An 11,064-nucleotide genomic window follows, 5' to 3' on the forward strand; every position below is an offset into this window, starting at 1 on the left:
AGGGACGAGGTCATGCATTAGCCTCGTGCTTTTTCGACCCCCTCACAATGGTTTTGATGTTTTCATGGATTTTTTGTTGTTGTTTATATTTTCTATTTAAAATAGGAAAACACGGGAAAGGAGCGTGAAAGCATTACGTTATGTTGGAGTTTGTATTTATGTATTAGAAATGATTTTGATTCAACAATATATCGTGTTTCTTAAACTTTGTGTTATGTCCTCGTTTTCTTAAGTTAGTCAAACGCTCGGAAAATTTATCGTAAAGGAATCGTATATGTTACCTTTGCAAATATAGCCCTGGACTAATAACAAACTTGCAACAAAGTCAACATTAGTCAATTTATTGCTATTTAGGAATGTTGACTTTTTTTCGAATTTCAAAAAGTCAACATGGGTCAACTTTAGCACAAGTTATGTGCATTTAGATAGTGAACTAAACCCATGGCACTGCTGAAGATCAACTGCTAGCAAAGAAGTCAACAGAGGTTAGGGGCTGTTTAACTGCAACCAACTGCACTGGAGGGTCAGTCCAACTGCACTGCAAGCAGGCAAGTAAGACCAACTGCAGCCTACACTGCAGGCAGGCAGGTTAGACCTGATGTTAAAATGCAAACAACAGAAACAATTTTCACATCAGTAAGATAAGTCAACTCTTGCAAGTTGAAGTTTGACCTGTAACATTCGCAACAGCTAGACTGTAGAACAAATCCAAACGAAATCTGGTCAACATAAGTCAACTCTTGCAATCAAATAACGACTAGCATTCATCGTATTTTCATGTTACATAAATCCCAAAAGCACACAAAACATGGTTTTGGTTCCAAAATTACAAAAACACAGCACTACTACTATAACTAGTGATCTACTGAGTTACTTGGTCCATAGTTGAAGTTTGACTTTGCTGCGTATTCAGGACCAAGCCATCAGAACCAATCAACACTCCTGCACCTCTAGGTAATTGCATTAAACCACAACAATTAGGCTTGTACTATAATTCTATTCTGTTATAAATAAAAATAAAATGAACACTGAAAAAACAACATACCCTTGAACCTCTGCCACCTCTGCCACCTCTCGACCCTTCTCCGGTTTGTCCATATCTTCCCCTTCCTCTTCCTCTTGAAGCTCTCCCTCCCCTTGAAGTTGTTTCTGTTCCCCCCCTCCCCCCCCCCCCCATCTTCCTCCCCTACCTCCCCTACTTCCCCTGCTTCCTCTAGCACCTTGTCCACCTCTAATCACTCTCCCCCCTCTTCCTAATTGTGTTGGTTGTGCTGTGGCAGAGTGGTTAGCATTGGATGTTGCCCCTATGTCAGACTGTACGTGGAGGTGCAGACTGTGTAGGTCCACCATCTTTCCTTGATCCTCCTCTTGGCCTCTTTGCTGCCGGTTCCTCAAGAAAAGGCCTCATGTTGTCCTTGTTGGGACATCGTCTCTTGTTATGTCCCTTTACTTGGCATAAGCTGCATGTCATTTCCATCCCGTGCCTTGACAATTTTTTCGGCTTCTTAGGGTCTTTAAAAGGGCACTTGATTTTATTTCTTCGAGGTCTTCCCGGGCCAATATTGATGGGAGGGGGATCAAAGTCACTAGCAACCCTACGCCAATGCCTTTCACCATCTAATGGAGGTATGGAACCTGAATATGCTTTCAAGTACGTTGATTTTATGTAACACTCGTCTACGAAATCTTCAGCCTCTTTGTGTTGAAAGAAAATGTAGGGAATGACATGGCAGCAAGGAATTCCCAGCATGTCCCATTTTCTACAACTACATGTTCTCTTCTCTAAATCCACAGTGAGTTGATCCAAGTAGTACTTGACATTGAAAAGTGTGTCAGTCGAGGGCACTACATCACAGTTTGCGGCTTTTACCTTTTCTTCTTCCAACTTAGCTTGAATTCTAGGACAAATAACTGAAGTCGACTTCTCCATTTCTTGTTTCTTAATGAGCATCCTTTGCATCCATGCCATTCTAATATCGTCTAACATGTAAAGCAAGTTCTTTGTCTTAACATCTATTATGTATCCATTAAAAGTTTCTGCCATGTTGCTTGTGATGGCATCAGACTTAACGGAAGTATACAAGAATTCTCTACAAAACAACTTAGGGTTGTAAGATTTGAATGCAATGAGAGCATAAGGGTTAATCTCATTCAATTGCTCACAAGCATCCTCATAATCAGCCATGTTATACGCTTTTGCTATTTTCCAATACATTAAGTTCATTTCAACACCCCTAAACCCCTTAGGCCAGTGAGAAAAGATGTGTCGAGCACAATGCCTATGCTCTGCTTTAGGTAGAGCAGTGGCAACACCATCCAAAGTTCCCTTAAAAAACACACACACACACACACAAATATGCCAACATTAATTTAAGACATAATCAAGAAATAAAGAGAAAAATGCACACAAACACAATATGCCAAAAAGACAAAAAAAAAACACATTATGCCAACCCGATAATACACTATAAAAACGAGTACCCGAGTTTGAGTAACATCCACAAAAATTAAATATTATTGAAATAAAGAAGGAAATTAAAGGACCCTTACTATGTGTTCATCAGATATAATTGCAATGCCTTCACCGTCAGCCAACTCGAGAACTTTAGCTAGTATAGTGAAGAACCATTCCCAAGAATCATTGTTTTCCCCCTCCACAGCAACCCAAGCTGTGGGAAACATCTGGTCATTACCATCTCTGCCCACAGCAGATAACAATTTGCCACATAGGAAAGTCTTTAGAAAACATGCATCGACTGCAATGACCTTTCTACACCCTTCTCTCCACCCTTGTTGCAGCCCCTCAAAGAAGGTAATAACCTCTGGAAAACAGGAGGTATCTTGCTAGGATCAGTGACTAACTGCACCTCTATGCCAGGACTTAGTGTTTTTAGAGCATCCACATATCTCTCGACCTTCTTGTAATGGTCTTTCATTGAACCATGAAGTAACAAGTGAGCGGCATACTTAACCTTGTACACCAAATCTCTCTTCACCAGAACCTTGTATGCTCTCCTTACACACTCCATTATCTCTACATCTGGCCAGTGTGGTCTTGCTTTGAATACTTCCAAAAACTGCTCTACAAGCCATGTTGACTTCAATTGTCTGTTCTTCTTCATATTTTTGTGGCAGGTGTGGTTGTCTTTAATTTTTTTTTACAACCCAAGTTGCTCTCCTACCATCCCAAGAACCATAAAGGTACCAGGGACACCCTTCAACACACTTCACTGCCTCTTTCTGCTTTATTTTCTTATTATTGCACACAATATTAATGTTCATGCCTTGAAGAATAGCATACTTAGCAAGATAATTCTTGAAGTTCTCCCCGGTTGAAAATAGGGATGGCAATTGGGCGGTGTGAGGGGGTCGAAAAAGCACGAGGCTAATGCGTGACCTCGTCCCTCGTGGGTGTGACGTTTCTTTTTGTCAAATCAAGTGTAATTGGATTTCCTGTGAGTTTACACCCAATTGACTAGTAATAGGAGTCGCCATTCATTTTTTAACGACAATGAGAAAAACTGACAAAACCCGGTTATCGTGACATAAAGGGAGTGCAATTATGTTTGACCACGACGGCCATATGTTCCCTTGTGATCCCTGGTGTGGGGATCTCTCAACATACACCCGCAAGGTAGAGATTGAGGGTTCGGGGGACTGTAACTATCGAGAGGAGTACTCGCTCTTCGATAACTCCAGAGGCAGGATATCCTTACTAGCTCAACATAAATAATTGAAGGGATATGCGTTAACTATTAAACTAATCTGAATTGATTTTAACAATATGCAACACATAATACTAGATCGATCGCGATTATCTGATTTAGATTGTTTTAAAGGACCTAGCATGATAGTTCAACTTCCCAAAATATTATCTTTATTGGGCGTGATAGAACAATCAGATTTAATAGTTTAACAATTTATAAAAGGGCGAGGAAAACGATTAAATCATACGAAGGGACACATTACGACGCACCCTTGAGAGGTGCGTCATGGTTCTCTGAAAACTAACAACTTTGGCTTTGCTATTTCTCCTTTTATTTAACGAATCTCAAGTTTCTGGGCTTAATTCTTCAGCTACAAGGGACAAGATACGTTTTGTTCGATTTTTGGATCGATTGCGACAGAACGCGGGATCAATTTTGCAGCGTGAGGCTTAGGCTTAGGGGTTGGAGTCAATACTCAGAATATGAATTGTGTCCCCTGTTCACGTCGAATTTGGGGTTGTATTTATAGGGAAGAGTTCGTGGAAAGATAGAATTGTAGAGCTCTAATCCAAGAAGAATTAGGAGAGAACACGTACCCAGGTATTTTCAGCGCCCAGGGCTGGGCGTTAAAGATTTTGGCGCCCAGCTCTGGGCGTTGAAAATGGGATCCAGGCAATTTCAGCGCCTAGGGATGGGCGTTAAAAATGATGTTTGGGCCGAGTTCTTTGTCAGATTTGGACTCTTTGAATCCGGAGTGTTTGAGACTTATCCGAGTCTTTTAGTGCGTATTAACTTTATGACGGAATGCGTCTGGGCCCGTTACAAACTCTAGGTTCGTTAGGATTTTAATTAATACGTAACTCTTACTTTCGAATTATACTAGGAATAGGATTCCTCTTGCAAATTCTATCTCTTTTAAGATTTATGTTGGAGTGCAACACCTAATTCTGACAGGTTTCTATCTTTTATGACTTGCCACTTTTAACAACTACCCATTACGGCAGTTACTATTTTTAGCAGGTTTCCATAAATAGAAGGTTTCTATAAATAGCAGGTTTCGGGTGAAATGAAAAGGGTGATTGAGATTCGTTATCTTATAGGAGATGCGTTGCTAAGTGGAGATTTTATGTTCTCATCATCGAACTTTCCCTTTCGAGAATGGGGACAAAAGTAGGTGTCTACAGTTAGCCCCCACTTTGAGTGAGTCTCGGGATGAGACGATGGTCAAAGTACTGGACGGAGTGCGTCACACAAGCCATAGTGTATGTGACTTGTTTTGCGAGGGTCTCACGAGCCCCCGAGTGATAACATTTGACTTAAGGGTCATCACTTGAAGTGTCGACATATCCCTCACGTGTCATTGGGATTTGTCAACGGATAGTATAGAAACTCCCTCACTTTGTCATTGGAAGTATCTAAAGAGGCGTAGAAACTCCCTCACTTTGTCATTGGGAGTAGCTACAGATGTTTTCGAAATCAAAGCTATAAAGTGTAATTGGGCCTGGCCAAGCCCAATCACGAGGTAAAAATGTTTTTAAAGATTCTCATTTTCAGGGTTAGCTAAACGAGAAAAGCCCCTTGTTTTTATGGGACGTAAAACGAAGGAAAATCCAGCACATCGTTCTTTTTTGGAAAAACGGAAAACCAATCCTTTAATTTTTGGAAAAAAGGAAAACTACTCACATCGTTCTTTTTTGGAAAAACGGAAAACCAATCCTTTAATTTTTGGAAAAAGGGAAAACCATAAAAAGTTATCGCTGCAACGACTAAGGACCTGCGCGGTTAGTGGCGCAGACCCCGCCGGCTAAAGATGGCGAGCCTGTCCGCTAAGGGTGGACGCCCCGTCCGATAGAAGTGGACGAATCTGTTTTGAAATTTGAAAATAAGGACCTACGCGGTTTGTGACGTAGACCCTGCCGACTAAAGATGGCGAGCCTGTCCGCTAAGGGTGGACACCCCGTCCGATAGAAGTGGACGAATCTGTTTTGGAGTTTGTTTGTTGTTTTTTGAAAATAAGGACCTACGCGGTTTGTGACGTAGACCCCGCCGGCTAAAGATGGCGAGCCTATTTTGAATTTGAAGATTTTATTTTTCGAAAACTAAGGACCTGCGCGGTTAGTGACGCAGACCCCGCCCGCTGAAGGTGGGCGAGCCTGTTTTTGTTTTTTGAAGAATTTATTTTCTTTCGAGGGATGCTCGGATTTAGTTGCAACCTGAATGTGGGTTGACAACGTGCTTAGACGGACCATTGTCTCGTGGTCATCATCTTTCATGATTTTGAGCTAGTCTTTACGGCTCAATTTTGCCACTACTTGGGTCATTGATTAGGGGACTATGTATAAGTATCAACGGCGACCTTTGTCTTGAGGTCGTAAACCGGTTTTATTTTTTTGAGACATCCAAACACGGGATTTCATACAGCGTAGTCTGGGAATATTGTTTTAACTTTGCATAATATATATTTTCCTTCGAGCCCCCAAGCACTCGTGCTTGACGGTCATCTCTTGTCAAAGAGGTTCCTTGGGGATAAGCATTTTGTAATGTCCTTGATCGTGTTTGGGATCGTGCTCGTAAGTGCGAGCGATCTTTGTAGTGGTGTGCTACTCCTAACAAAGCCGTGAGGTGCGACTTTCAGTAAAGAAATCGGCAATTTTTGAGTCGAATGGATACGGCAGGGCCCTATAGAAGTCAGGGGCCTTTTGGATCTGGGATCATTTTCGGCGCCCATGCCTGGGCGTAAAAGATTTCGGCGCCCAGTGCTGGGCGCTGAAAATGATTTCTGGCGAGGTTTCTTGATGACACAGTTGGCCTCTTGTTCGTTCGTTTTCTTTTTTTCTTTTCGTCTAGAGATTCTTTTTTTTGGAACGAACCGTTCATTTGAGATCACCATTGATTGGTGAATAATTATTTCTCGAGAAACCGTAGCCTAATAGTGGACCAACGGTGTTTATTATTTCCTTATTTGTTCGCCATTTCTTAGCTTAGAACGATCGTGGGATTAATCTTCAACGCCCAAAGTCAGGCGTGGGTTTTTTCGTCGGAGCTGATTATTGGGCAGATCTGCCTCTTTTCCGTTCGCTTATTTCACTTGGAGATTCTACGTATTCTCTTCTCTTTTGTTTTTCTTTATTTTTGGAACGTAGAATTTTATTAGAGATCACAATGAGCTGAGTGATCGTGATGATTTCTCGAGAAGCCGTAGCCGATTGGTGGACTACGGTGTTTGTCGCTTTGGGGCGCTTATTTAAAGGAACTGTCACTCTTAAGGCGTGCAGTTATTGCAATAGTTGGGCGAGTCTATATGGCCCGAGGAATATACCTTGAGGCGTATATTTTTGATCGCTCATATATATTTTCCTTTTGAACGCGTTCGTGAATGTTCGATACTTAGAATGATGATATGTAAGTGCGAACGAGCGTTCATAGAATGGCCGTTGTGTGCGGTCCGTTAATCAGTTTGCTTGAATCATTTTTTTTTGAGCAATGACTGATTTTGAATAGTTTGCTTAGAAGCTTGACAGGGTTCTGTAGACACCTACTTTTGTCCCCATTCCCGAAAGGGAAGGTTCGATGATGAGAACATAAATCTCCACTTGACAACGCATCTCCTATAAAATAACGAATCTCAATCACCCATTTTATTTCACCCAAAACCTGCTATTTATAGAAACCTGCTATTTATGGAAACCTGCTAAAAATAGTAACTACCGTAATGGGTAGTTGTTAAAAGTGGCAAGTCATAAAAGATAGAAACCTGTCAGAATTAGGTGTTGCACTCCAACATAAATCCTAAATGAGATAGAGATTACGAGAGAATCCTATTCCTAATATGATTCGAAAATAAGAGTCACGTATTAATTAAAATCCTAACGAGCCTAAAGTTCGTAACGGGCCCAGACGCATTCCGTCACAAGGTTAATACGCACTAAAAGACTCGATTAAGTCTCAAACACTCCGGATTCTAGGAATCCGAATCTGACTAAGAAAACAGCCCAGATCCTATTATCAACGCCTGGCTCTAGGCGCCGAAATCTTCGGCGCCCAGGCCTGGGCGCTGAAATTACCTGGGACGTATCCTATTTTCAACGCCTGGCTCTGGGCGCTGAAATTACCTGGGGCGTATTCTTTCCTAATTCCTCGTGGATTAGAGCTCTACAATTCTATCTTTCCACGAACTCTTTTCTATAAATATAGCCCAAGTTCGACGTGAAAAAATAAAGACACAATTATTATTCTGAGTATTGACTCTAAACCCCTAAGCCTAAGCCTCATGCTGCAAAACTGATCACGCGTTCTGTCGCAATCGATCCATAAATCGAACAGAACGTATCCTGTCCCATAACTTGAGATTCGTTAAATAAAAGGAGAAATAGCAAAGTCAAAGTGGTTAGTTTTCTGAGAACCGTGACGCACCTCTCAAGGGTGCGTCGTAATGTGTCCCTTTTCTATGATTTAATTGCTTTCCTCGCCCTTTTTATGAACTGTTAAACTAATTAAATCTGATTGTTCTATCACGCCTAATAAAGATAATATCTTGGGAAATTGGATTATCATGCTAGGTCCCTTAAAACAATCTAAATCAGATAATCGCATTCGATCTAGTACTATATGTTGCATATTGTTAAAACCAACTCAGATTAGTTTAATAGTTAACGCATGTCCCTTCAATTATTTATGCTGAGCTAGTAAGAATATCCTGCCTCTGGAGTTATCGAAGAGCGAGTACTCCTCTCGGTAGTTACAGTCCCCCGAACCCTCAATCTCTACCTTGCGGGTGTATGTTGAGAGATATCCACACCAGGGATCACAAGGGAACGTACGGCCGTCGTGGTCAAACATAATTGCACTCCCTTTATGTCACGATAACCGGATTTTGTCAGTTTTTCTCATTGTCGTTAAAAACTGAATGACGACTCCTATATTACTAGTCAATTGGGTGTAAACTCACAGGAAATCCAATTACACTTGATTTGAAAAAAAGAAACGTCACACCCACGAGGGACAAGGTCACGCATTAGCCTTGTGCTTTTTCGACCCCCTCACAGTTGCGACTCCACTGGGGATAGTGAAGGAAATACTCGTGCTTGTAGGTAATCAAAATAGCCGAAGGGTGAAACGATCCTACCCCACGTTTATTTCCCCATCAAGTTGGGACGAAGGGTGCTCGTATTCTGTTCGCGTATATTTTTTTGTATATGCGACTTAATTTTGTGTGCTTGCCTAATAACGTCCTTTACGCGTTGTGCAGCGTTGTGGGATTCGTTACGGGCTCTCCTGAGCGTCGCTTATTTTTGTGGCGATCGTTCGGGGTTGCGGAACACGTATCTTGGTATAACTCTTCGGCCAATTGGTTTATGAATGTTTGGGCAATTTTTAAGGTCGTTGGTTTTCTAGCATTATTCACTAGTGGAAAAAACCCCTATTGTAGCCCCCTTGTTGAGGGGGGCATACATAAGCGCGCCTCAATAACCACTTGGTCAACGCGGGTCAAACATTTTAATAACAGGTTGAGGGGGGCTTTTCGGGTGTTCGCTTCTATAGAAGCTGTTGAAGGGGGCTTTTAATTGCCCCCCTCAATAGACACTAGCTAAAGGGGTGGGCTTATGTTTGTTCGCTTCAACAGGGCTTCACAAGATTTAAAACAATTAAAACATAATTTTCTCACCCTAAACCTTCTATTCCAACGCAAACGCATCTGAAGGAGTTCGAGTTCGCTGCTCTCCTCACCGCGCGGCTCCACCACCACCATCATCACCACCACCTTCCTCACCGCGCGGCTCCACCACCACCTAAAGGCGAGTTTCCCCCGACCGTCGTCTTTCCTACCACCGCGCGACTCTGTTTCACACAATCTGTCAAGGTTAGTTTCTATTCGATTCAGTTTCTAAGACCATGAATTCCAGTATTTACTGCTTGAGTGCGACCTACAAATTGGGGTTTTGGCCGAGTCTAATGGAAAGAAGTTGAAGTTGAAATGATGATGAGTATATATATCTTAGGTCTATGTTGTTTTTTCAATCTTCTTTTTGTAGATTTGGGTTCTCATGTTTCTTAGATCTGAACCTGATGTTCATTGAATATTCGCATTTTGCTAATTGGTTAACGCTGTGTATTTTTGTTTATGAATATAAGCGATGGAGCTTATTAATTTTGTACTATGCTTTGCCCTAATTTCACTGTGTGTAAACACTGAGGAACAGGTAGTTTCTAGTATTATATTAGAGTACTATATTACTCTTGAAGCAACTGATGGTGACAACTGACATGAAGGGAAAGTGTGGCTGATGAACTCTACCGAAGTGCAGGACTTTAAGTTTGTGTGTGATGCTGATGTCCTGGAAGAGGGTTTTAGCAGCTAGGTATACACCAATACTACCACGTTTTCCCCTTGACCTCTGCGGTTTAGAATTTACTCTGCACTTTCTCTTGTCTCGTATTTTGGAATTATGCTTCATTAATTTCTGAAAATGTTATCAAATCTTTCGATTAAGTGTTTCCAAGAGAAATTTGATGCACGGTCAACATCCAGATAAAAAAAATACAACCTTTTTGAACTTTTGAATTCGTTCCCATTTTGCAAATTGGACCGCCTTTTATGTACAAAATTTATCTAATTTGTTGTTCAATGTCTCACATTTTATTGCGATTTTTGATATATTGTCCTGATGATTAACTTTCAAATTTGGTTGTGTTTTGGCCTTCTAAATTTCGTTTAGATGCAAAATATGGTAGTGTTTGATTGGTAAACTTTTAATTCTCAGGTGATTTACGTGATTATGATCATAATGAGGGAATTTGGCATGAACATGGCGTGTGGACCGTGCATTGGTTGTAAATTAGGATTAAATCCTCCTATTGAGGTTGAAAACCTTTTAATTCAGACAAGGTTCACTCTGAGTCGTTATAGGATGGCCGTTTTTATCGTTGTGAGACTACTGTAATGGTTGATGTCATCTGAATCCACATTTTCGACAGATAAGTTTTAGAGGTAGATGATGATCCTGCTCTTAAAATAATTGTGCAGTTCTCAGTGATATTAATCACTGGTTTTAAGCTTGAATATACAGCTTTTGATCATTGGTTCTGTATTCCTGAATGCCCGAAGACTGTCAAAACAACAATAGCCTGTAATTTTTGATGAAATTGATTATATTTGTCTTGTTATCGCGGCTTGCTAATAGCATCTGATACCTTCATTGAAATATTCATTTCTGAAATGTTTTAGTGGCAGGAGTGGAGTAAAGAACACTCCAAATTTAACAAATGCTAGTTTTGCATTCCTTTTATGCAGAATATGGAAACTGGAAGATGAGCTAGTTCCATATCACATTCTTTTATGTTTTGGAACTATTAATGA

At 41.0% G+C, this 11,064-nt stretch overlaps 1 protein-coding gene across 1 annotated transcript; it reads right to left on the reverse strand.

Moving 5' to 3' along the window:
- Nucleotides 1–457: 457 nt before the first annotated feature.
- On the reverse strand, nt 458–3,122 carry LOC110800384 (uncharacterized). Its single transcript, XM_056832579.1, has 6 exons — nt 2,767–3,122; nt 2,551–2,698; nt 1,321–2,326; nt 1,046–1,271; nt 615–672; nt 458–538 (listed from the first exon to the last, which is right to left on the reverse strand). Exons 1-6 carry the CDS (start codon nt 3,120–3,122, stop codon nt 458–460), a joined length of 1,875 nt encoding a protein of 624 aa, XP_056688557.1.
- Nucleotides 3,123–11,064: the final 7,942 nt, after the last annotated feature.

The sequence above is a fragment of the Spinacia oleracea genome, chromosome 6, assembly GCF_020520425.1.
Source record: "Spinacia oleracea cultivar Varoflay chromosome 6, BTI_SOV_V1, whole genome shotgun sequence".
NCBI lineage: Eukaryota > Viridiplantae > Streptophyta > Magnoliopsida > Caryophyllales > Amaranthaceae > Spinacia > Spinacia oleracea.

Excerpts from the sequence above, each read along its gene's own strand:
- LOC110800384 (XM_056832579.1), bottom strand. The coding sequence starts at position 3,122 with ATGAAGAAGAACAGACAATTGAAGTCAACATGGCTTGTAGAGCAGTTT. Across the intron at positions 2,699-2,766 it reads GGAGAGAAGGGTGTAGAAAG|AGATGGTAATGACCAGATGT; the intron begins GTCATTGCAGTC and ends TGCTGTGGGCAG. Across the intron at positions 673-1,045 it reads GAGGTGGCAGAGGTTCAAGG|GTCAAACTTCAACTTGCAAG; the intron begins GTATGTTGTTTT and ends CGAATGTTACAG.